At 56.3% G+C, this 20990-nt stretch overlaps 7 protein-coding genes across 7 annotated transcripts; 5 read left to right on the plus strand and 2 right to left on the minus strand.

Moving 5' to 3' along the window:
• Positions 1 to 614: 614 nt before the first annotated feature.
• SCHCODRAFT_02486662 (uncharacterized protein) lies at positions 615 to 2842 on the plus strand (the record flags this gene model as incomplete). The annotated part of the gene is made up of 12 exons (XM_050342861.1): positions 615 to 951; positions 995 to 1152; positions 1184 to 1466; positions 1528 to 1662; positions 1721 to 1825; positions 1880 to 2178; positions 2229 to 2246; positions 2294 to 2365; positions 2417 to 2445; positions 2496 to 2556; positions 2609 to 2652; positions 2707 to 2842. The coding sequence occupies 12 exons, from the start codon at positions 615 to 617 to the stop codon at positions 2840 to 2842; spliced, it is 1677 nt and encodes a 558-aa protein (XP_050202275.1).
• A 453-nt stretch (positions 2843 to 3295) lies between these two features.
• SCHCODRAFT_02684445 (glycosyltransferase family 2 protein) lies at positions 3296 to 8013 on the plus strand. Its single transcript, XM_003038606.2, has 6 exons — positions 3296 to 3847; positions 3900 to 4160; positions 4214 to 4805; positions 4857 to 6295; positions 6346 to 7216; positions 7268 to 8013. The coding sequence occupies exons 1-6, from the start codon at positions 3439 to 3441 to the stop codon at positions 7932 to 7934; spliced, it is 4239 nt and encodes a 1412-aa protein (XP_003038652.1). The 5' UTR covers positions 3296 to 3438; the 3' UTR covers positions 7935 to 8013.
• Positions 8014 to 8204: 191 nt separating this feature from the next.
• Positions 8205 to 12262, minus strand: SCHCODRAFT_02696797 (uncharacterized protein; the record flags this gene model as incomplete). The annotated part of the gene is made up of 8 exons (XM_003037263.1): positions 8205 to 8371; positions 8421 to 8602; positions 8661 to 9148; positions 9206 to 10801; positions 10848 to 10978; positions 11026 to 11255; positions 11305 to 11327; positions 11378 to 12262. 8 exons carry the CDS (start codon positions 12260 to 12262, stop codon positions 8205 to 8207), a joined length of 3702 nt encoding a protein of 1233 aa, XP_003037309.1.
• Positions 12263 to 12421: 159 nt separating this feature from the next.
• Positions 12422 to 13944, plus strand: SCHCODRAFT_02490525 (mitochondrial carrier; the record flags this gene model as incomplete). Its single annotated transcript, XM_003038605.1, has 12 exons — positions 12422 to 12499; positions 12556 to 12592; positions 12642 to 12763; positions 12815 to 12826; positions 12880 to 12904; positions 12956 to 13066; positions 13117 to 13160; positions 13213 to 13473; positions 13523 to 13549; positions 13602 to 13734; positions 13789 to 13825; positions 13875 to 13944. 12 exons carry the CDS (start codon positions 12422 to 12424, stop codon positions 13942 to 13944), a joined length of 957 nt encoding a protein of 318 aa, XP_003038651.1.
• A 204-nt stretch (positions 13945 to 14148) lies between these two features.
• SCHCODRAFT_02529565 (uncharacterized protein) lies at positions 14149 to 15980 on the minus strand (the record flags this gene model as incomplete). The annotated part of the gene is made up of 3 exons (XM_050343536.1): positions 15848 to 15980; positions 15085 to 15789; positions 14149 to 15033 (listed from the first exon to the last, which is right to left on the minus strand). Exons 2-3 carry the CDS (start codon positions 15763 to 15765, stop codon positions 14149 to 14151), a joined length of 1566 nt encoding a protein of 521 aa, XP_050202276.1. The 5' UTR covers positions 15766 to 15789; positions 15848 to 15980.
• Positions 15981 to 17648: 1668 nt separating this feature from the next.
• Positions 17649 to 18130, plus strand: SCHCODRAFT_02696800 (uncharacterized protein; the record flags this gene model as incomplete). Its single annotated transcript, XM_050346900.1, has 2 exons — positions 17649 to 17773; positions 17827 to 18130. The coding sequence occupies 2 exons, from the start codon at positions 17649 to 17651 to the stop codon at positions 18128 to 18130; spliced, it is 429 nt and encodes a 142-aa protein (XP_050202277.1).
• A 585-nt stretch (positions 18131 to 18715) lies between these two features.
• On the plus strand, positions 18716 to 20893 carry SCHCODRAFT_02611444 (ARM repeat-containing protein). Its single transcript, XM_050344474.1, has one exon. The coding sequence runs from the start codon at positions 18788 to 18790 to the stop codon at positions 20834 to 20836; it is 2049 nt and encodes a 682-aa protein (XP_050202278.1). The 5' UTR covers positions 18716 to 18787; the 3' UTR covers positions 20837 to 20893.
• Positions 20894 to 20990: the final 97 nt, after the last annotated feature.

Genomic DNA, 20990 nt, shown 5'->3' on the forward strand with positions numbered 1-20990 from the left:
ATAGCCAAGCCGTTGAGTTCGCAAGCCTTGTGATGTACAAATCGTCATCTCTCGCGTTTCCTTGCTACATGGATGCGCGGGGTAGCAGGAAGCAGCACGACTGCCACGCTCTCTCAACGTCCCATCGCCGACGGTGCTTGCATTCAAGTGAAGCATCGCTTCAATCCCCCTGTCGGATCTCCATAGTCCACCATCTTCATGAATGCTTCGGGGCGTGCCCATGTACCGCCCGGCAATTTCAAGCTGGATGCTACCTGTGTAGAGCCTGGTTCAGGACGATGTCTGCTCTTGCTATGAGCCCTACACGCTGACCCGTTTCTCTCCTGCGCGCTGATCGTCATGAACCCTCATGGACGTCGTCCGCATGTACGCCAACAGTATCCATCGCTACCACGTGTAATCGTCACCTGCTCGCCGTCAGATCGGGACCAAACACTGCGCGATGACGAAGTCAGTGACGTCCAAAGCATTGTCTTACGGCCATTTCAACCCACTCCCTGAAAACAAGCGCTCGGCGTCCTGGGTGCCTACGCATCTTGCTACCAGCGGGCCTGACCTTGAAACCGACAAGTGCCTTCTGGTCACTCCCAACCGGCCTGACCAGAAAGAACGCTATGGAACCTTCCCTTTCGCCAACATCGACCATCCAGGGCGGCAGTTCGGACGCAGGCGCCGAACCGGGCATCGACCCTCGTCTATCCTCGGCCAACGAAAAGTACAGTCATTTCGAGGAGGACTGCGCTATAGACATCATCGACTATTCGGCGAAAGATGCGACATTCCAACGCATGCACAACTCTGAGTTCGTAGAGCTGATGTACGACACGGCGACTCAGAAGCGCGACAGTCCGCCGTCACATTGGACAGACAAGAAGGGCTCGGCACCATTCCGTTGGATCAGCATCACAGGTATCGACTGGAACGTACTGAGCTCCCTCGCGCTGAGATACGGTACGATGGCTTGCAGTGAATAGTTGCGCTGTATTGACACCAGCAGATCTGCACGCCCTTGCCCTCGAAGACGTTCTCCAAGAGCAAGGATTCACGCACTCGAAGGCAGACTACTACAATCATCATCTGCACCTGCGGGTCCTCGCTCATACGTTGGCTCCGGATGACGAGCTCGAGCACTCAAGGTGGTGGATGAACCAGGTAAGATATAGGGTGACGACCACTAGGCAAGGCTAATTTACACAGGCAGTCTTCTTCTGCAGACGTCGAGAGAGATCCAACGACCTCGCCCTATGCACACAGTCTCGCGGGAAGAGCACGCCGCGGTATTAAGAGGCGCCTGGGCCTCCTCAGCGGTTACAGAAATCATGTAAGGAAAAGTCGTCAGATGCACTCCTGTGGTACTTACGATGCCCAGGAAAGGGAGAAGCAGGTTTTGCGCTTGCAGGCCCTAACGAAGGGAGAGCGCGTAAACGTAAGACGCGAACCGCTGTTTGTCTTCCTGACGCGCGATGGTACGTTCTCATCCTTGCTGCGGTTCCCATTATTCCGTTTGCTCTAACGCACTTCACATAGGTACCGTAATCTCTATCAACCCGACCCGAAAGTTACACTTTACCCGGCCTCTGATGGAACGAATGCGACAGCCGGATTCTGTTTTGCGCACTTCTGAGGACCCTTCCATGCTCGTGGAGAGCATTATCGATCTCGGTAAGCTGATCTTCAGGGTCCTCGCCGTCCCATTTTCTTACAATCTTGCTGGCGGCAGTCGTCGACAGAATCCTCGAGTTGATGGACAGCTATCAGGACAAAATTCACCGCCTTGAGCAAGATGTCTTGCTCCGCGCCAATGGCATGTCGACGGTGCGAAGCCGTAAGTATCCAGCGAATGACTGTTGTACAGGATCGTGCGCTGATACTCGTCCAGTTCATATACTGTCTGGGGATCTGGCGATGCATAAGCGCACGCTAGAGCCCATCAAGAATCTCATATATGGGTTGCGAAGATACGATCTCGAGCGCTGCCTGGCTATCGCCAACATGGACGCCGCGCACGATGCCGAAGCAGGCGACGGCCATTCGGCGTATCCTTCCCTAAGCGTGCCCAATGGTCATACAGAGGTCACCTCACCGGGACCCATCATTCGGCCGCTCTCGCCAGCGCACACGGGCGAGAGACAACCCAAGGTGAAGGGCTACATGAGCTACAAGTCGAAAATCTATCTTGTAAGTGTCGTACTGTACGTCAGTATATTGCATGCTGACCCTTTCAACAGGCAGACGTATACGACCATGTGAGTCGCCCATTTGCGAGTCAGAGGAGCTTACTGAGCATCAGCAGATCAATTTTGCCCTCACCAGCGTCGAGATGTTCGACGGGACGACCGAAAACTTGATCAACTTCGCTTTCAACGTAAGATATGCCTCTTTCCTCCCTACAATGGTGTTCATATGAACCATCCAGAGCGCATCCTACGACATGAACAACTCTATGTAGGTGGTGCTCATCCTACAATAAACTACTTGCTGAACAGATCCACCAGGCGCCGATTGAACGTTGCCGCAACTATTTTCCTGCCTCTCACCTTGCTCACCGGCTACTTTGTGCGCGCTCATCGCTTGTGTTTTACGGAGGCCATTCTGACCGTTTTCTCAGGGAATGAACTTCGCCGACATCGCCGACTTGCAGTCTATGTCCCTGTGAGTGTCTCTATCTCATAACCGCCGACCTCAGCTAGAACGCCACTCGCACAGATTCTGGATAGTGGCCATACCAGTCATGGTCGTCCTTCTGCCAGTGTTCGCATATTCAGATATCCGAAATGCTTTCCGGTATGTGAAAAAGAGGATGGAGATGGATGAAGCCTCGAAATACGCGGGGCTCTTATGATAGACGTCGAGCTGCAGTAGTTTCTGCTCTGATTCCAGTCACATATACGGCTGTATCTACAGTCCCTGAAGCCGACCAGAGCCCTGGGCCGGGATGCGGAACGTCATCGTTGAGCGGTACTGCGGCGTGTGCATGCCACGCACCACTGGAGTCCGTCCCGAGGGCGTTGCAACGAACTGTACGCGTTGCGTCATAGCAGGACGCGACACAAGGGTGATTTGACAAAGGCCGACGCGGACAAGGAATCGTCGGGGAGCTTGAGGGCGGTTGACCGAGCTTTCGACAGCGAGGTGCCCTTGGGTATATTCTCGAAGCTCGGGTGTGTGTTTGCAGCGAGAAGCACAGCGCCTATTTTGGACGGCTCTGGTTCGAATTCCACCGGCGAAAGCCGAGATCGAACCGGACGGTCGGGATTCGGCGTGTTGGGCCTGCGGCACGCCGGCCGGAAGCGAGCCCGCTTGCAGTCTTCCTCTCAACCCCATCAGCTGCTGAGCAGAGCCCGAGGCTTTGCAGGCGCGCCGCCTTCCGCTCGCTCGCTCGCTGCGCCGGTCGTTGTCTCCTCATTTCATAGCCGTCAGCCCTCCTCACCGTCGAGGATGGATTACCGTGGCGACCTGCGCCCGCCTAGGGCCGCCCGTCCGCCCCAACAACAAACGCAACAGCAGGAGACAGACCAGCCGTTCTTCAGCAGCCGCCCTGCGTTTCCGCACACGGATGGCTCAAAAGGCAACGTCTCCTTCCAGAACACTGAGCGTGGCGACCGCCACGGCCAGCTTGACCAGCCTCGACAACGCAACATGCCATCTGCATACCAGCACCAACTTCCCCCTGATGTTGACCCAGAAACTGGCATGCCGTTCGACCAGGGCAGGGTCGGGCGCAAGAAGAGTTTGGTGCGCCCCGATCGAGAGAAGATCGCGCCTGGCCATAGGCAGTGGCACTACCGGAACCACGTCCAGCAGGCAGAGGAGGAAGGGAATGCCCGTGTTGGCGTCATGCCCTCTAGTGCGTCAATTCCAACCCTAACATTGAAGGATGATCGCTGAGATGCTTTCAGCTACTGGAAATATACCCCAGGGCCTGCGTCGGGGGAAATCGCTGCTCGGTCGCGAAGAAGACGTTCACGAATCCGGCCTCGCGTTGTTCAAGCGTGGCGCTACCCTCCGACGAAAACGGCCTGCCGCTGCAGTCCCCCTCCCACCCCTCGAGAAGAAACCTGGTGGCTTGCTAGGCGACACCCCAGGCCCGCGGGACTGCTGGATGTATTATTGCTACATATTGACTTGCTGTATCCCTCCTTTTTTGTTCAGTCTTTTCGGTGCGCACATCAGTCGCTCACAGGAATACACCGAAGCTAACAATTCTGCGTAGGTCTGAAGACTCCCGAGCAGCGTCGCGCCTGGAGAGAAAAGATGGGCCTCGTCAGCATCATCATGATCCTCATGGCGGGCGTCGGCTTCATCACCTTCGGGTTCACAGAAGCGGTGTGTGGGACGCCTGCTGACCGCTTCCACGGCGGCGCTGTTGGCGAGAGCTACATCGGCACCAGCTCCATCACCATCCATGGCTACGACTACGACATGAATGACTTCAAACACCCTCAGGCCGGCGACATGTTCGATGGCACCACAAACCCTGTTCTGACGGGTGGCTGGAACCTGGGCGGAAACGACGCCACATTCCTGTTCCAGAAGGTCAACGAGCACTGCTATGGCATGATCACCAAGGCTGCGTCGTCGAGCATCACTGGCGATGGCGACTTCCTCGACTGGTACTTCCCTTGCAACGTCTTCAACCAGGATGGGACTTCTGGCGTCAACATGACTGGTTATGAGGACGATACCAACTGCCATACTTCTTCCACCGCGAAAGATCAATTCAGCCAGCTCCAACCGCAGGGACAGGTCTACTTCACCTGGGAGGACGTTGAGAGTGACAGTCGCAACCTAGCTGTATACGAGTCGTAAGCACCCCTTATATTCTTTATGAACACACCCCTAACATTCGTACGCAGCAACGTCCTTGACCTGAACCTCCTTCAATGGCTCAGCGGCGCGCAAGTCCAGTATCCGTCGATCTGGGACGAGATGAAGTACGCGGACGGCACGTACAACAAGAAGGACCTTACGATGTACTTCAAGCGCAACCACATGGAGCAAATGGGTCATTGCTTGCAGGACATCATCTCCATTGGCTTCATCGACACCAATACCATCGGTTGTGTCGCTTCCCAGATCGTCCTCTACGTGTCCCTCATCTTCATCATCGGCGTCGTCGCCATTCGTTTTGCTATGGCCGTCATGTTCCAGTGGTTCTTCTCTTGGAAACTCGGCAACTTCCCGAAGGAGACGTACGAGGAGCGGATGCAACGTTCCCGCCAGATCGAGAACTGGAGTAACGACATCTATCGTCCCGCTCCCAGCGAGTATCGCCCAACGATGTCGAAGAACGGATTGAAGGCGAAGGTTGGAACCAGGACTTTCCTCCCGAGCACCTCGCGCTTTACGCCAGCCGAGAATGCCCTCGGGGGACGACCTACGACCGCGTATGGCATGCTGGATAGTTCCTCGAACTACACCAAGTCCGTCTACGCACCCAGTACGAAGTATGGGAAGGGAACGCCTCCCGACTCCCCCCTTCGGCAGTCGAAGGTCTTCAACGATGCCATGTCTCACCGAGGGGCGTTCTCGGACAGCCCATGCCCGTTCCCGCTGCACAACGTCGTTCCGCAACCACCACCCGATTACGAGCCGTTCAACTTCCCGCTCGTGCACACGATCTCCCTCGTTACGGCCTACTCGGAGTCTGTCGAAGGTCTACGGACAACCTTGGACTCGCTCGCGACGACGGACTATCCGAACAGCCACAAGCTCATCCTCATCATCGCCGACGGCATGGTGAAGGGGTCCGGGAACGACATGACGACGCCGGAGATCTGCTTGTCCATGATGAAGGAACTGATCATCCCGGCCAACGAGGTCGAGCCACATTCCTACGTTGCCATCGCAGATGGTCATAAGCGTCACAATATGGCGAAGGTCTACGCTGGCTTCTACGACTACGACGATGCCACGGTCGAGCGCTCTAAGCAGCAGAGAGTTCCCGTCGTCCTCGTCGCGAAGTGCGGGAATCCGCTGGAGGCCAACGACGCGAAGCCCGGCAACCGTGGCAAGCGCGACAGTCAAATCGTCCTCATGGGTTTCTTGCAGAAGGTCATGTTTGATGAGCGGATGACCACCTTTGAGTACGAGTTCTTCAACTCTATTTGGAGGGTGTCGGGTGTCAGCCCCGACCGCTACGAACTGGTGCTTTGTGTCGACGCCGACACCAAGGTCTTCCCCGATTCCTTGACGCGCATGACTTCCTGCATGGTGCACGACGAGGAGATCATGGGGCTCTGCGGCGAAACGAAGATCGCGAACAAGGCGGACTCATTTGTGACCATGATGCAAGGTGAGTATTGCCGACGTTTGTAGACTTCGTACTGACAGTTGATTGCTTAGTGTTCGAGTACTACATCTCCCACCACATGACGAAGGCCTTTGAGTCCATGTTCGGTGGTGTAACTTGTTTGCCCGGCTGCTTCAGTATGTATCGCATCAAGGCACCGAAAGGCGACACCGGCTACTGGGTACCTATCTTGGCAAACCCCGACATCGTTGAGCACTACTCGGAGAACGTCGTCGATACATTGCACAAGAAGAACCTCTTGCTCCTCGGCGAGGATCGGTACCTCACCACGCTACTCTTGAAGACGTTCCCGAAGCGCAAGAACGTGTTCTGCCCGCAAGCCATTTGCAAGACGGTTGTGCCAGACACGTTCTCCGTTCTGCTTTCCCAGCGTCGCCGGTGGATCAACTCGACCATTCACAATCTCTTTGAGCTCGTCTTCGTCCGCGACCTGTGTGGAACGTTCTGTTTCTCTATGCAGTTCGTGGTCGCCATGGAACTCGCGGGAACGCTCGTCCTTCCGGCTGCCATTGCTTTCACCCTTTACCTCATCATCGTGTCCATCATCCCAGGAGGCACCAATACCACCATCCCGCTCATCCTGCTCGCCATCGTCCTCGGTCTTCCGGGTGTGCTCATCGTCATCACGTCCCGGAAGATCGCATACGTCGGTTGGATGTTGGTATACCTCATCTCCTTACCCATCTGGAACGGTGTTCTTCCTGCGTACGCGTTCTGGCACTTCGATGACTTCTCCTGGGGCCAAACTCGTCAAATCGCCGGAGACAAGGGTGGAAATCATGGCGACAAGGAGGGCGAGTTTGATTCGAGTCATATCGTCATGAAGCGTTGGGCAGAATTCGAGCGCGATAGGCGGTGGAAGAGCGGTACTCAGTCCAGAGATTCTATGTTGTACGACCGGAAGTATGTCATTTCCTTTTGTTAACAGGCTGTCGCTAACTATGGTACCCTCAGGACGGACTCGAACCGCTATTCGATGGCGTCCAATTCGGATACATTCCATCCCCCGTCCGGTGGTTTCGATTCCAGCACGATGGAGTCCGGCCCGTATAGCACGTCTCCTCGGCCACGCCTCGACAGCAATAACTTGCTTGTCCTCCCAGCACCCCTAGCCGCGAACCGGCAACCCATGTCGTCGTCTTCGACAGTGGGAATGTCAAGGTCAAGCGACGACCACTACTATTCTGACGCCACCTCCTCCAACTTACGGCTCATCCCCAGTTCCCCGTCGGCCGAGCAATACAGCGAGTACGATTCGCCTTCCCCAGGCCAAAGGCACCAGTCGCCTGGGCGTTACGACACGCCTCCGCGCTCTGCGTCACGGCAGCGTACGAACTCGGCGGACCCTTTCCGCTCCGTCACAACATCGCCGACTAGCTACGAGGAGTCGAACTACACAACGGAGCCAGAGGAGATGAATGCAAGTCAGCGGCCTGGAGGACGGGGTGTACGGTTGACGGATGGTGGACCGGTGCCGGGTCCGGAAGGTGTACGTCGTGTCTCTCGCCCACAGGGCCGCCGACCGTCTTCGCAGGCGCCGCAGAACCGCTATTCGCGCGGCTCCGTAGCGTACTTGCCGCCTGGTGCCGCTGCGCCCCAGCAAGGCTACGGTGGCAACTAAAGACTTTACGGACAGACTTGACTCGTATATATGGACACTGTACGATGACCCTTGATGATCCAGCTTTTGCAGCCCAACGTCTTTTGGTTTTGGCCTTGGAGAAGTTGAGCATCCTAGCTCTCTACAACTGCACGGACCAACTTCAGTATGTTTTTATGATACCTACCACACGCATTCCGTCCCTACAGATACGGTACCATGTAATCATTTCCTTTATATTCTAGTACTCGAATCCGTACACGCCCGGGTCTCTTGAGGTCTGGTTACAGGCTAAGTCTGTCGCGGCTCATGCTGAGCCTCCGGGAAGAGCGCAGCGAACACTTCGTCGACGATGGTATAAACGATGTGCTGATTCAATCGACGATTCTGTAGCACTGCGAAGATGCGACGTGCACCTCGCCGCGCATTTGAGCGACCAATCATATTAGCAGCGAAGTCTGTGGGCGATGATGAGCTTGCAATCTATAACCGCTGGGGAGGGCATACCAGGAACGACAGACGATAGCTTCTTGTTAGCCTCATCGCGCGTACGCATCTTCTCTTCGGTCGTGCGAGGTATGGACGGGGACTTGAGCTTGCCGCCGGGCCACAAACTATCGCGAAAGATGTTGATGTAGGACATGACGCGACTCTCCTCTAGCAACCCCTTGACGATGTCCCGCGTTTTCCTGCAGGATGTCCAGTTGATCAGAACGACACGGACTATAGTGCAAGCACCGCACATACCGCTCAACGGTCCCTCCTAGCACCTGCTGCAGAATGATCACTATGGCCTGCCGCCTAAGCCAGTTCACATTGTTCTCCCGCTTCAGCTCAAACACCGCCAGTATGAGATCACAGATGGGCGCTGCAAATGCCGCAGAACCAGCCTCGCCCTCCGCGCCTGTGAGCTGCAGTAACGCAGCGTCGCTCCTGCCGGACGCGCGCAACGCTCGTGCGACGGCCTCCTCATCAGTCATTCCCATACCCGCGAGGCCGGCGAACTCAGCCGCCTGACGCGTCAGGCGTTGTATGAGTACATCGAGCATCGAAGGTCCGAAGATCATGTCGTCGATGCTGGTAGCGACGGAGCGATAGACGTTTCGCACCAGGTCCGAGCCTGAGAACTTGTCTTTGCCAACAACGGGCGGTGCAGACGCGACGAAGGGCGAGTCGCGAGATAGGAAAATACGCAGCTCCTCGCCTTCGCAGACAGCAGGGATCGCAATCAAACCCTGAGTGTAATGATGAGTACAGGGATCGCCCAGGGGAAGAGGAGGGCGAAACCTCACCTGAAGGTACTTCTCCAGCGCGAGTCGTCTTGACTCCAGGAAGTTTGCCGATAGTGCCGTGACCAGTCGCTTCCCGGGGAAGTCCAGCGATTTCGTCTGTGGATACTTCTCCCTGACCTTGTTGTGCATGCTCAGGAATTCGTTGTACCTCCGCGCAACGACCCACCCCGACGCAAAGCTGCCATCGAGCGCCAACTGCTGCACCTCGATCAAGTAGCGCACGACTGACTTCCCGTCCTCCTCCCCCACGGTCTGGTTGACGATGGACACCTTTGTCCGCCCTGCGAACAACCGGTTCGCGCTCTCTTGTTGCTCATATTGGTGCTTCTTGAACCGTAGCTCCGCCAGTTCACGGTTGACCGTCGTCTTGGACTGCGTGAGGATGCGTAGCTCACGCATGTCGCCCGTGAGCTCCGCTTTCTTGATGAACGCATCGAGCATCTTGTCCTGTGCTTCCAGCTTCTCCATGTGGCTAGTCAATCGAGAGATCTCGTAGGATAGCTGGAGATCACCGGGCCCGACGTGTACGACGTGGGGTGGTTCGCCCTCGTTCTCACCCTCCGCTTCGCCATCCTCAATCTTTGGGTCGGGATCTTCGGGTTCGTCCATCATGACTTCGTCCTCGAAAAGCACGCGATGCTTGCGGGTGCCGGACGAGCGAGAGACGACAGGGTACAGGACCTCGCGCTCGACAGCCACGTCCTCCTCGCTGGAGACCTTCTCGATAGGCTCCTGCTCGAAGGCCAGTATGTCCGTAAGGGCGGCCTGTATAGCATCCATCCGTTCTTCCTCATTACGCTGCTCCTCATCCTCCGGGTCGTCAAAGAGTGGTGCTCTCGACGAGCCAGATTCGGGGGTTCCCAGAAGGTCATCCATTGCAGGGTTTATGCCCTTCCGCAACGACGGGACCGACTTGGTCGACTGACTGGAGTTTGAGCGGACCATAGGAGGTGCTACAACGGGCGGAATGGGCGTCGATTCGGATCGAGGAATGGGCGCCGTAGTGTGGTGGTGCTTCGCCTTGGTGGGCATCGGAGAGGTGAGGACGCGCTCAGGATGCCGATCCTTGATGTTTGGACTCGCGTCGATCTTCTTCGAGCCTTGGTCCATGTCGGTGGTGGCTCTGAACCACAGCTCGGAGCGCTCGAAATCCTCGAAGTCTTGCTCCATGTCCATCTCCACCTGTCGCTGCGCGAGCATCACGCTGCGCCGAACGCGACGCTGGCTTTTGGCAGATGGGAGACCCTCGTCACGGGCAAACTCCCGGATATCGTCTACATACTTGCGAGATATCGAGATCAAGGCTGGATGAGGGGAGGGTCCGGAGAAGTAGAGGTCGTGTATCATCGAGATATCCTCCTTGACAGTCTGAGAAATGCCCACGTCCTCGACGCGCTCCTCATCGTCATCCGAGCCCGAATCGACATCCTCAAGGGGGTTCTTGAAGCTCTCAACAGTGAGCCAGAATTGGACTAGGAGAGAACGCTGGCGCCGATCCATGAACTCCATGAAGTATGAGAGCGAGTTGGGGTTGCGTAGAACGTCACGAAGAGTGATGCCCGACTTTGGTCCAGCTTCTTGATAGGAGGGAATCTTCTGCGACAAAGTCAGGCTAAGTGGGATGCTGTAGAGATGTACTCACGGAATCATCCTTGCCACCGAGCACGACGATGCGGTGTTCCACCTTCCGTTTAGCAGTATATAACCGGTCCAGGAAAGCGACGACATCTTCAGTCTTCTGACCATCGATCCAGTCTTCCTTCTCGTGATTGGCTAGACCGACATAAGTGAAGACCTGCGAGAGTGCGGCACATTCTCACCTAGTAGCATTCTGGTGCGACGTATTTCACCCAAAATATCATTTTTCAATCGACGCGCGTCCAAGAGTGACGAGCATCGATTTATGCTGCGAAGGAAAGACTCGAAATGACGCGGGTCGGTATGGATCGTGATGACCTCCGTAGGCGCGACTACCGACTCTTCAGAAGGATGGACAGGACGTTGCGGGGATTGGGCCTCCAAAACGTTTCGTACTTTGTTAACAAGACGCCTACCCATTTCTCAGTTCACCGGTGACAACGTGGGGTACGGCAACGTACTGTTGCTGAATTACAGCTCCAGCCTGATGAATTGTGAATACTCGTTGGACCACGATTATCACGGGCTACGCACGACTTGGTCAATGATTCGGTTCCAAAAATCAGGATCGGCAAGCATTTCCATGACGGGACATAATACGGCACAAGATGCGATTTCGCGAACAACAATAACGAGGGCATGGCTTTCCGCTTCCGTCTCCGGAAGTATGAAGGGTAGTGCACGCTCGACAAGTACCCTGAGGTGCTGCTCCTCCGTCTGCTTGGTGTATCCAGTCGACAAGTTACTGATAGCTGGATGCAGGGCCTCCTTTCCATCGGACCCATAGCGACCGGCCAACATGAGATCGAGCTCCTCGGACTGGGTAAGCTTGCGCTCTAATCCAGCCCCCCGAAGTGCGACCTCGGATTGACGGAACTGTTCGATATGGGTGGTGATCTTGGGTAATATGCGCTTGATGATGAGCGCGGCCAGGTCGATCTGACTAGCTCTAGCCAGCAGCTTGTCTAACGAGTCGTGGATGATGTTGGCGACGGCCGCGGGGAAGGAGGTTGAGGACGATATGCTTTGGTACCATGACTCGACGAAGTCCCTCAGTATGAAGTCGATGAGTTCGTTTATGGCTGCGGACACCTCAGGCGAGTCGGGTATGAGAGGTGGAAGCGCCTGCGATGTGGATTGCGACCATTGCGATCGGGTAAGGACAGCCTGCCATGCGGCAGGTGTAGAGAACGTGAAGGGTCGTGCCGCAGCCCGTAAGGCATTGCGGGTATTTCGTCGCTTCGCATCGAGGACGTGAGCGAAGTATAAAGCTCCGCCGATGGAGGAGAGTGTGCCAGAGAGAAGGATGAGAGGGAGAATTGCGAGTAAAGTGACGGGGTTCCAAACAAAGCGGAAGAGATAGGTGCCCGCGAGCAGTACGAAGCCGAGCGCGAGCACGTTGGGGACGCCGATGTTCATGACCGCCCGACGCCGCGCATGGGCGACGAGAACAAGGTGCGGGCCTCGGGCCGATGCCCAACGCCCGACGCCCGACGTAACGCGCGCTTCGGGCCACTGCGCCGAATCCGCCAGTCCACAATTGTCAGGCCCTTGCCGCCCTCCTCCCCGCCGTCCACCATGTCTTCCCCAACGGCCCCCCGCAAGCTGACGACGGCGGAGAGCTTCATCTGTGGCGGAATAGCTGCCTGCGTGGCGGTAAGAATACACATGCCAGCGCTTGTACATGCCTGATCAGAAGCACGTCTACATAGGTCACTATTTCCAACCCAGCCGAAGTCGCCAAGACTCGTATGTTCCTTCGCATTCACTCCCTCTTCTGTCGCTCATCGAAAACCAGGCCTGCAGTTGCAAGGCGAGCTCGGTGCCTCACAGCGCGTGTACAATAACGTCTTCGATGTGTTCACCAAGACATGGCGGAACGAGGGTATCCGCGGATTACAGCGAGGGCTTGGTCCTGCAGTGAGTAACGAATGCTCTTCCTTCTCGTCTGTTATTAATGCGACCTCCTAGTATGTCTATCAAGTGAGTGCATACTCGCAACTGATAACACCTGTGCTTATTCATCCTTCACCAAGATACTGCTCAATGGCTCGCGACTTGGTGCGTCAAATCCTGGTTCACTGTCCCCCCTCAGCCATTAATCATGCGTAGGCTTCTACGAGCCGTTTAGGCATAACCTGAACAAGCTCATCGGCCGTGACGCCTCTGAACAAATCCCCATAACATCAGTCATCGCTGGCGCTTCTAGCGGTGCTGTCGGCGGTGCGTCACATTCATATATTAGCTGGCGTCTGGCTAAAGACTCTGTACAGCAACATTGGGCAACTCATTATATCTTGTCAAGGCCCGCATGCAGGTGTGTGGGTGCAAACGTAGTACGCTGACGCTGGACGCTGACATGCTGGCAGGCCTATTCTCCCTCGCTTCCAGTCGGCACGCAACATCACTACAAGAATTCTTTCGACGCGCTATCTACCATAGTACGCAAGGACGGTGTTCGCGGACTTGCGCGCGGCATCGACGCTGCCATTCTACGGACATCCATGGGCTCGTCCGTCCAGCTACCAAGTTACAACTTCACGAAGACGCAGTTGGTGAAGCATGGATTGTTGCCAGCAGATAGCACCTGGACCTTTTTGGCGAGTAGTACGGTCTCTGGGATCTGTGTCGTACGTCCCTCGCAACGCTGCTGAAAACGCCGTCTCACATCGACTTCAGTGCATCGTCATGCAACCTGCCGACACTGTAAGTGCACCGTTGACTCTGTCAGTCAGTCGTCAGTTCATGCCCCCCTCAGGCTCTCACACGAGTCTACAACCAACCGACCGTGAAGCTACCCAACGGCAGATCAGTCGGCGCACTGTACAAAAATCCCATAGACTGCTTGTGGAAGACTTTCAAGGCTGAGGGCCTGAAGGGCTGGTATAAGGGTAAGTTCAAGTTCCTGGTTACCGATGATCCGCACTTACACATCGCTTTGCCAGGTTCCACTGCGCACTTCTTCCGTATAGCACCTCACACGTACGTTCTCAAGCTGGATTCGCTCGTTTGGTTCTGACACGTCGTACAGAATCGTTACGCTCACCGCAAACGACATCATACTGGGACTGTACAAGAAAGCCATACATAACGGGCCCTAAAGACTTTCTGCACGAGCAATATAGACGGTTTTGCCTTTCGAGACGACATGAGGATCTCGCACGAGCGTCCGGTCCATTTGTGTGTTAAGCTGCGGGTACTGATAGAGCTCGCAATTACAAGCGCATTATATGCTGGCTATAGGCGACAGTAGTGGGTGCTAGGTATCGGTTTACATACATCAAGAACTAAGATAAGTACAGAGATCATTGGAATCGCGGAGGTCCTTGAGGAGGCGGTCCGGACATGGGAGGACCTGACATGGGAGGCATGGGCATCGGACCGCCTGGCATGTGTGGGAGGGAGTGCGGTGGCGGCACAGGGCCCAAGTTCAGTGGTGCGTTTACTGGTTGAAAGCCCTGCAACAGTCCTGCGCGACGCAGCCCTTCGACCACACGCTCGGCATCCTTCCTTTTGCGCGACTCCTCCTCTAGCGCCGCTTGTGTCGAATTCAAAGCATCCCGAGTGCGAGTGGCATCGGCCTGCGCCTGCGTGAGCTGTTCGGAAAGGCGGGTAATCGTCTCCGCCGACTGACGTCGCAGAGCAGCGAGTTCAATCTGGAGCCTATCGACGACGGTGCCATCGACCGGTTCTCCGCCTTCTGTCGTGGAGGGAGCCGGTGGGGCCGAGACCGCAGCAGCGGCTTTGGTCCCATTCGGATATGGCTGTCGTGCACTCTGGCGCGTTCGCGTTCGCGTACGGCGCGCCGGGCCACCGTTGGTCTTTTTGTCGTCCGCAGCGTCTTCTTTCGCGTCCTTGCGCGTGTCTTCTTCGCTCTCGAAGTCGGGATCACCAGGGTGTTCTTCGTCCTTCTCACCAATTGCGTCGCCATCACCGTCGCCGTCGGCATCTGCACTGTCCCCGTTTTTTGCCGTGCCGTCTGCGCTGCCACCCATCTCAGTGTCCATGTCGGTCTCGGTGGACTTGCCCTTCGCCTTAGCAGCGCCTGGCTTCCCGCGCTTGCGTGGCCGCTTGGTTCCGGGAGGCGCAGCCAGATTCACTGTCCAGTACGAGCCAAAGCCTGGGTCGTTTGGAGCACGGGGAACACGCTCGAATAGTCGGTTGAGGGAGAGATGGTGCCGGACCGATTGCTGCGTTCGATTAATTGCCTGAACCCTCCAGATGTGGTGAGGCGTACTAACCTTCCACGTTTGACCAGCGGTCTGGAAGTATACATACTTTTCCTCCATTGCCGCGTAGATACCACGAATCGTTAGACGCTTTTGAGGACTGCCCAAGATTGCGCAGCGCAGGATCACTGGTAGAGTATGCTGAGGCCGTCCATCCGTGTCGGGCAGGCAAGCGAGCGTGTCAGGACAGTCAGGGTGAGGTTGATGATCGACGGGACCCGCTCCTTCCCGGTAGCGAGTTGTGGTTATAGGCGCGACAGGCGGGCTAGGATTTGCCGTCTGTGGCAGAGCCTGTGGCATGGGATACGGCATCTGAGTGAAATGGGTAGGCCCTGGTGCGCCGGGGGGTCCAAACAGCTGCGGCAGCGGTGGGGGTGGCATTTGTTGAGGGACCCCCGAAGGAGGTCCAAGATGAGGGGGCGGGCCCGAAGGCCCAGATGGAGGGGGCGCCGACATCGCGGGTACGGGGGACAATGATTGCAGGGGTTGCGAAGGGGCTGAAGGCAGCTGCGCCATGGATGCATCCGCGGACTCCTGGACCTGTGATCCCGTTTGCTGAGGCTGCGAGGGATCCTGGACTGGCTCGGGAGCAGGAGCAGAGGTTGCCGTAGCAGGTTGTTCCGATGGAGGGGATGGCTGAGGGGTAGTCTGTGCTCTCTCGCTGGCGGAGAGATCGAGGGGTTCGGACTCCATTGTGAGCTTTCAGCGCCGACGAATCTGGGTATATACTCGTTAAGTATCCAAGTGGCGCATGGGGGTAGCAGGGATTGCTGACTATGGAATGCCAACAGGACGTGCTGGCTTTTTACTCGCAGGAGGCCTTTCTTGATGTCAAATGGTCGTCTACAGCGAGATAAGCAGGGCGGAATGGCGCGTGAGCACAGCGTACGGAGGATAGGTTGAGTTCGCTATGGGTGTCGATGGACGTCTGTGTAAGCCTGGCCCATCGCCCCTCCTCGTCACGTGTTGTTTGACATTGTTTCTCTGCTGCAAGGTGGAAGTCACGGTTGTTCTTGAACGTGATGACCTTCTTGATTACGCTGCGAACACCATTGTCCCTTGTCCCTTCACTTCGCGACCTCTCCCAATGCAAAGAATCCGCGTCCTTGATATACTTCTGCTTAAGAGGAGAACTGCTAAAACCTCGAAGCGCCACAAGCTAGAATCCGCCTCATCGCTGCCTGAATCCGCCTGTCACACGAATTCGCCTGTCATGACTGCGGCGATCAATTTGCAGCTCGAGCATAGCCTGCAATTCTGAAAAGAATAGGCGTCAAAACCCTGCAGGATAGTATGTCAGGTCCGCTGCTTCTCCCGTCGTGTTGCTTGCTTCTGTTCGTTGGCTCGCACTGGTCTCGCCATTGCTGACGAATCATACGTCTGCGGGAAGGCCTGCCATGACTGATATGAGTATGCCGGTGCCCTCGGTCCCAGTTCAACGTAGGGCTCTCATGGGTTGGACTTTGAGGCGTGCGTACCGGTTTGCGTTCTCCTCTTGGGACGTCATGCTGATTATGCTACAGTGTACAGCTCGACTTTCAGCTCGTTGCCATCGAACCTAGTCACGACAGGCTATCTGATGGCGACCTCTTCATAGCTCTTCGAGGTCGATCTTTATTGCAACTGGTTGCTTGTTTTCCCTGAACATGGTGAACAGGTTCGGATGTGAAGCCAGCTGCCAGTCGAATGTCACCCTTGCCGATTTCCACGATGTGCGCCTGAAGGTCTCGCCGAAGCTACAGTCACTTGCAGAAAAGTTGGCAGGCCCGCGCCCGCACATTTTGCTGCACGTGGGGCGCGTCGACCAATGCCGTCGCCAGCGCAGTCTTCTGCGACGACGCCTGCGATTGGCCGCGGGCGCCTCGTGGCAGCGAAAACGCGATGCGCGGGCCTGCCAACTTTTTCTGCAAGTGACTGTATAGATCATCATGAGCTCATACATCGACAGGCACAAAGATGGGAAGGAGATGCAGCAACCATGACAGCGACAGCGAGATCTTAGCGACTACAGCGGCTTCAGCGATGGATATGTTCCTTCCGGAGTCATACAAGAGATCGACTTGAACACCAGTGCGTTCTCTTCCGAAAGGCAGTTCTCATCGCATCTTCAATCCAGACGAAGTCGTCTTGGATTTCCATTGACCACGTCGACCCGCACGACTGCTGTACCGGACCTGGCGCCAGCTCTGTCAGCCCTTGGGACTACTTCGTGCGTAGAGAAGGGTGCCGAGTTGATCCTTGGGCTGACCATGATCGCAAGGAGCATATTTTCGCCATCGACAAGGACGGCCTGGAAAATTACCTGGTCTCTTCTCGACACTGTCACGCCCTCTTTGATAACGGCCACACATCTGGCGACGTCATCTGGCGGCTTGGCGGGAAGAACTCAAGCTTTACGATGGGAGCGAACACGAGCTTCTCGTGACAACACGATAATAGATGGAGAGGCGACAACAAGATCTCGTAAGTCATGTCGCCAGGCCTTCTGAAGGCTGGAGACGCTGAAGCGTAGCCTCAGCCTATTCGGCAATGCTGCCAACGACTGGCAGCGTGACGCGGAATACGTACGAGGCATAATGCTCGAGGTCGATACGGAGGCAATGACAGTGGACCTCGAGGAAGAATGGCTACCTTGGAACAAGACGGTCTCTACATTGCAAGGAAACCATCAAATCCTGGAGAATGGCAACCCTATCATCGGGTACGTAGGGCCTCACGTCCGTTTCTGGGTTGATCACTCATGCATGCGCGCAGATGGGGCCATCAGTCGTGTTTTCAGGAGTACGACTCCAATGTCGACCTCTTTGGGCCGCTCGGTTCGGTGTCGGAGATGTGCAATACTACCGCGCATACGGATTCGAATGGATTGGGCGTCCTCGGACCCCCCCCCCCAATCCCATCGCGGTCGCCGGACAGTGTCAATGACACAGTGTACGCATCATGGAATGGGACTACCGAGGCGAAGCAGTGGAGGCTACTAGTCTCGACGTTCGACGCGCCACCAATTTCGAGACGTCCATCACCTACACGCGTGGGCAATACGACTACTTCCAGGTAGTCGCGCTGGATAGTCGTGAAGAGACGTTAGCCTTCTCGGACTTCAAGAACCTGGATGGAGATACCATCTGACGAAAGAGGTGGTGGAAGGGCTAGCTGAGCGCTGCTGGGGTCTGCGGGAGTAGCAGTCGCGCCCAAGGGAGGATCATTGCGCACCTTGCATTCAAGTTATCTCGGTTTTCGTCGTTCTGTGTCGCCAAACTCGTGAGTTGACTGCAAGCGCAGTTCGTACACAGCGATCAGCTACACAGTGCTCCGCCGCACAGCTCCGCTGCCCCTTGGATACGTAGGGCGGAAAGGGATGTTCCTGTTTAGAGACCTCGCCCGAGTACCAATCCTTCCTGAGGCCGACGACCAGACGACCATGACAGGCCCCTTGGATGACGAATCCGTGGGATCGGAGTGCTGCCATTCGACTGGTTGTAATATATGATACTAGAATCATCTACGACCATCCACTTCATTCTATCAGATTGCTGTGGTCGAATGCTCTCATATCTACAGCCAAAACTTTGAACTGACGCTTGCCACAAACTATGTGATCGAATGGATGTCATGATGTCATGTGCAATCAACGGCTTCATCCCAACTTGTTCTGATCAACTGCACTCACTGTACTAGCACCCCCAGCTTCATCAGTAGCCCTCCGGAAGATACTATGGAAAAGGCGTTGGACGCAGTTCTCAAGAAGCTGGCCTCGGATACGTCTCTCCTTCCGGACGAGATTCACTCAATCGTCCTCTCCTTCGCGTCGACTCAACCTCCCGAGACGCGATCTCGTGGCTACCTTGCACTCTCCGCGTACTGCCAGGCAATCCGAAAACAACAAAAAGTCACTGGCAAACAGCCAGATCCGGCAACAAACACCCTCGCCGATACCTTCACCCCCGAAGTTAGATCTCGGCTGCAGGAGACGGATCCATCTCCTGTGCTCACCGCGCTCAACTTCCTCACCGCTTTCTTCGCCGTCGATGCCGCTGCAGCTGCCACTATCTTCTTGGAAGATGGCATCATGGAGCTGACTATGGACGCCGTGGATGTGAATTCCTCTTCGGAGACCGCCATCGCGGTCGCGCATCTGCTGGCGCAAGCAGCTGGGGACAAGCAATGCCGCGCGCAGATGGCGGGCTCGTGCCTCGAATGGCTGGAGAGCCAGTTCCGACTCAGCCAAGACTCGGGTCTGAAGGCTGCGACGGCCGTTGCGCTGATCAAGCTCGCGAAGGGCGGCGCGGCGGATGCCGCGGACGCTCCTGGGGCTGGGCTCAACGCGGGTGCGGAACCCGAGCTCGTCGACGAGGAAGCGCTTGCAGCGGCGATGAGTGGCATGATGCTGAAGGATGGGGACAAATCGACGGCGCTCGCGGACGAGGTCGAGGTCTTAGCCTATCTCAGCTCCAACCCAGCCGTCAAGGACATGCTCTCGCGCGACGAGAAGTTCTTGAAGAAGCTGTTCGCTCTTGTGCCCCAGCGCAAGAAGCTACGCACACCCGAGGCCGACACGACGATCATATTCGGTGTCGTGGCCATCGTCGGACAGCTGTGCGCATACAAGCCGCGACTTACAGAGGAGCAGGCGCAGATGGAAAAGTTGCGGAAGATGGCACAGGAGAAACAGGGCAAGAAGCGGGACGACAATGCCTCGCTAGAGGAGGACCCCGAAGTCAAGGCGCGCGTGCGCCGACTCGTCGCCGCGGGTGTGCTGGACGTGTTTCCAGCGGCCCTTGCACTTTCGAGTACTCGGGGTATGCAAGTGAACATCTCACGCGCGCTCCTTTGCATTATCGAGGACGCGGAGAATCGGGGAAAGGTGCTGCAGAGCGGGGGCGGGAAGGTGCTTATGACCATCATCAAGCACGCGCTAAGCACGGAGGACGGAAAGGCACGCAAAGTCACGGAAGTCGACCCGGTCGATCTGGATGCGATACAAGCGCTCGCGAAGCTTGCAATAACCGCGTCGCCGGTACAGGTCTTCGGTCCCAACGAGGGTACAATGGCCGACGCGATTCGCCCTCTGTCTGCACTCCTCCAGCACGATAGCGCAAATCTTCTCCAATGCTTCGAGGCGCTCATGGCTCTCACAAATCTTGCATCGCAGAGCCCTGACATCGCGTCCCGCGTGGCGAATGCGGACGGCCTGCTGAACAAGCTGGAGATGTTGCTCTTGCAGGATCATGTTCTCGTCAGGCGCGCCGCTGTAGAGCTGCTATGCAACCTCATCGCCGGCTCAGATGCGGTGTACGAGCGCTATCAGACAAAATCGAGACTGCATGTCCTGTTGGCGTTGTCGGATGTGGAGGATCTCGCTACGCGACTTGCGTCTGCGGGCGCGCTCGCGACGCTGACTGCCTCGCAGGGTGCATGTATCGCTCTTGCACAGCTGCAGCAGGAGAAGCATAACGTTGCGAGAATATTGGCACGACTTATCGACCCATCGTCTTTGGAACCCTCCGTTGTCGATGATATGGAAAGTCCTGCACCAGAGGAGACGGACCCTGGCTTGGTACACAGGGGAGTAGTAATAGTCCGAAACTTGCTAGTGCATGCGGGCAGCGCCGAGCTTCGGAAGGCCATGGTTCAGCAGGTGAAGGCGGTTAACCTGCACTTGGCGCTCGTCCAGCTGTTGAAAGCACAGAGCCGGAATCCCAACCCGGCGCTTGTCCGGCCTTTGGCAGAGGCGATTAAATGTATAAACGATAACAGTACCTAGTATGACTGTTTAAGTACTAGACATACCGCCTGAACTCTCATGACTGCGAAATAGAATACACATGAGATGCTCGAACCATGGTTACTTCTACGCGGTTGTCGGTCCCAGCGGACCCCCGCCGGACCGGGAAAGCCGGATAAGGATTCGCCTCTCT

The sequence above is a fragment of the Schizophyllum commune genome (assembly GCF_000143185.2).
Source record: "Schizophyllum commune H4-8 unplaced genomic scaffold SCHCOscaffold_2, whole genome shotgun sequence".
NCBI classification, from domain to species: domain Eukaryota; kingdom Fungi; phylum Basidiomycota; class Agaricomycetes; order Agaricales; family Schizophyllaceae; genus Schizophyllum; species Schizophyllum commune.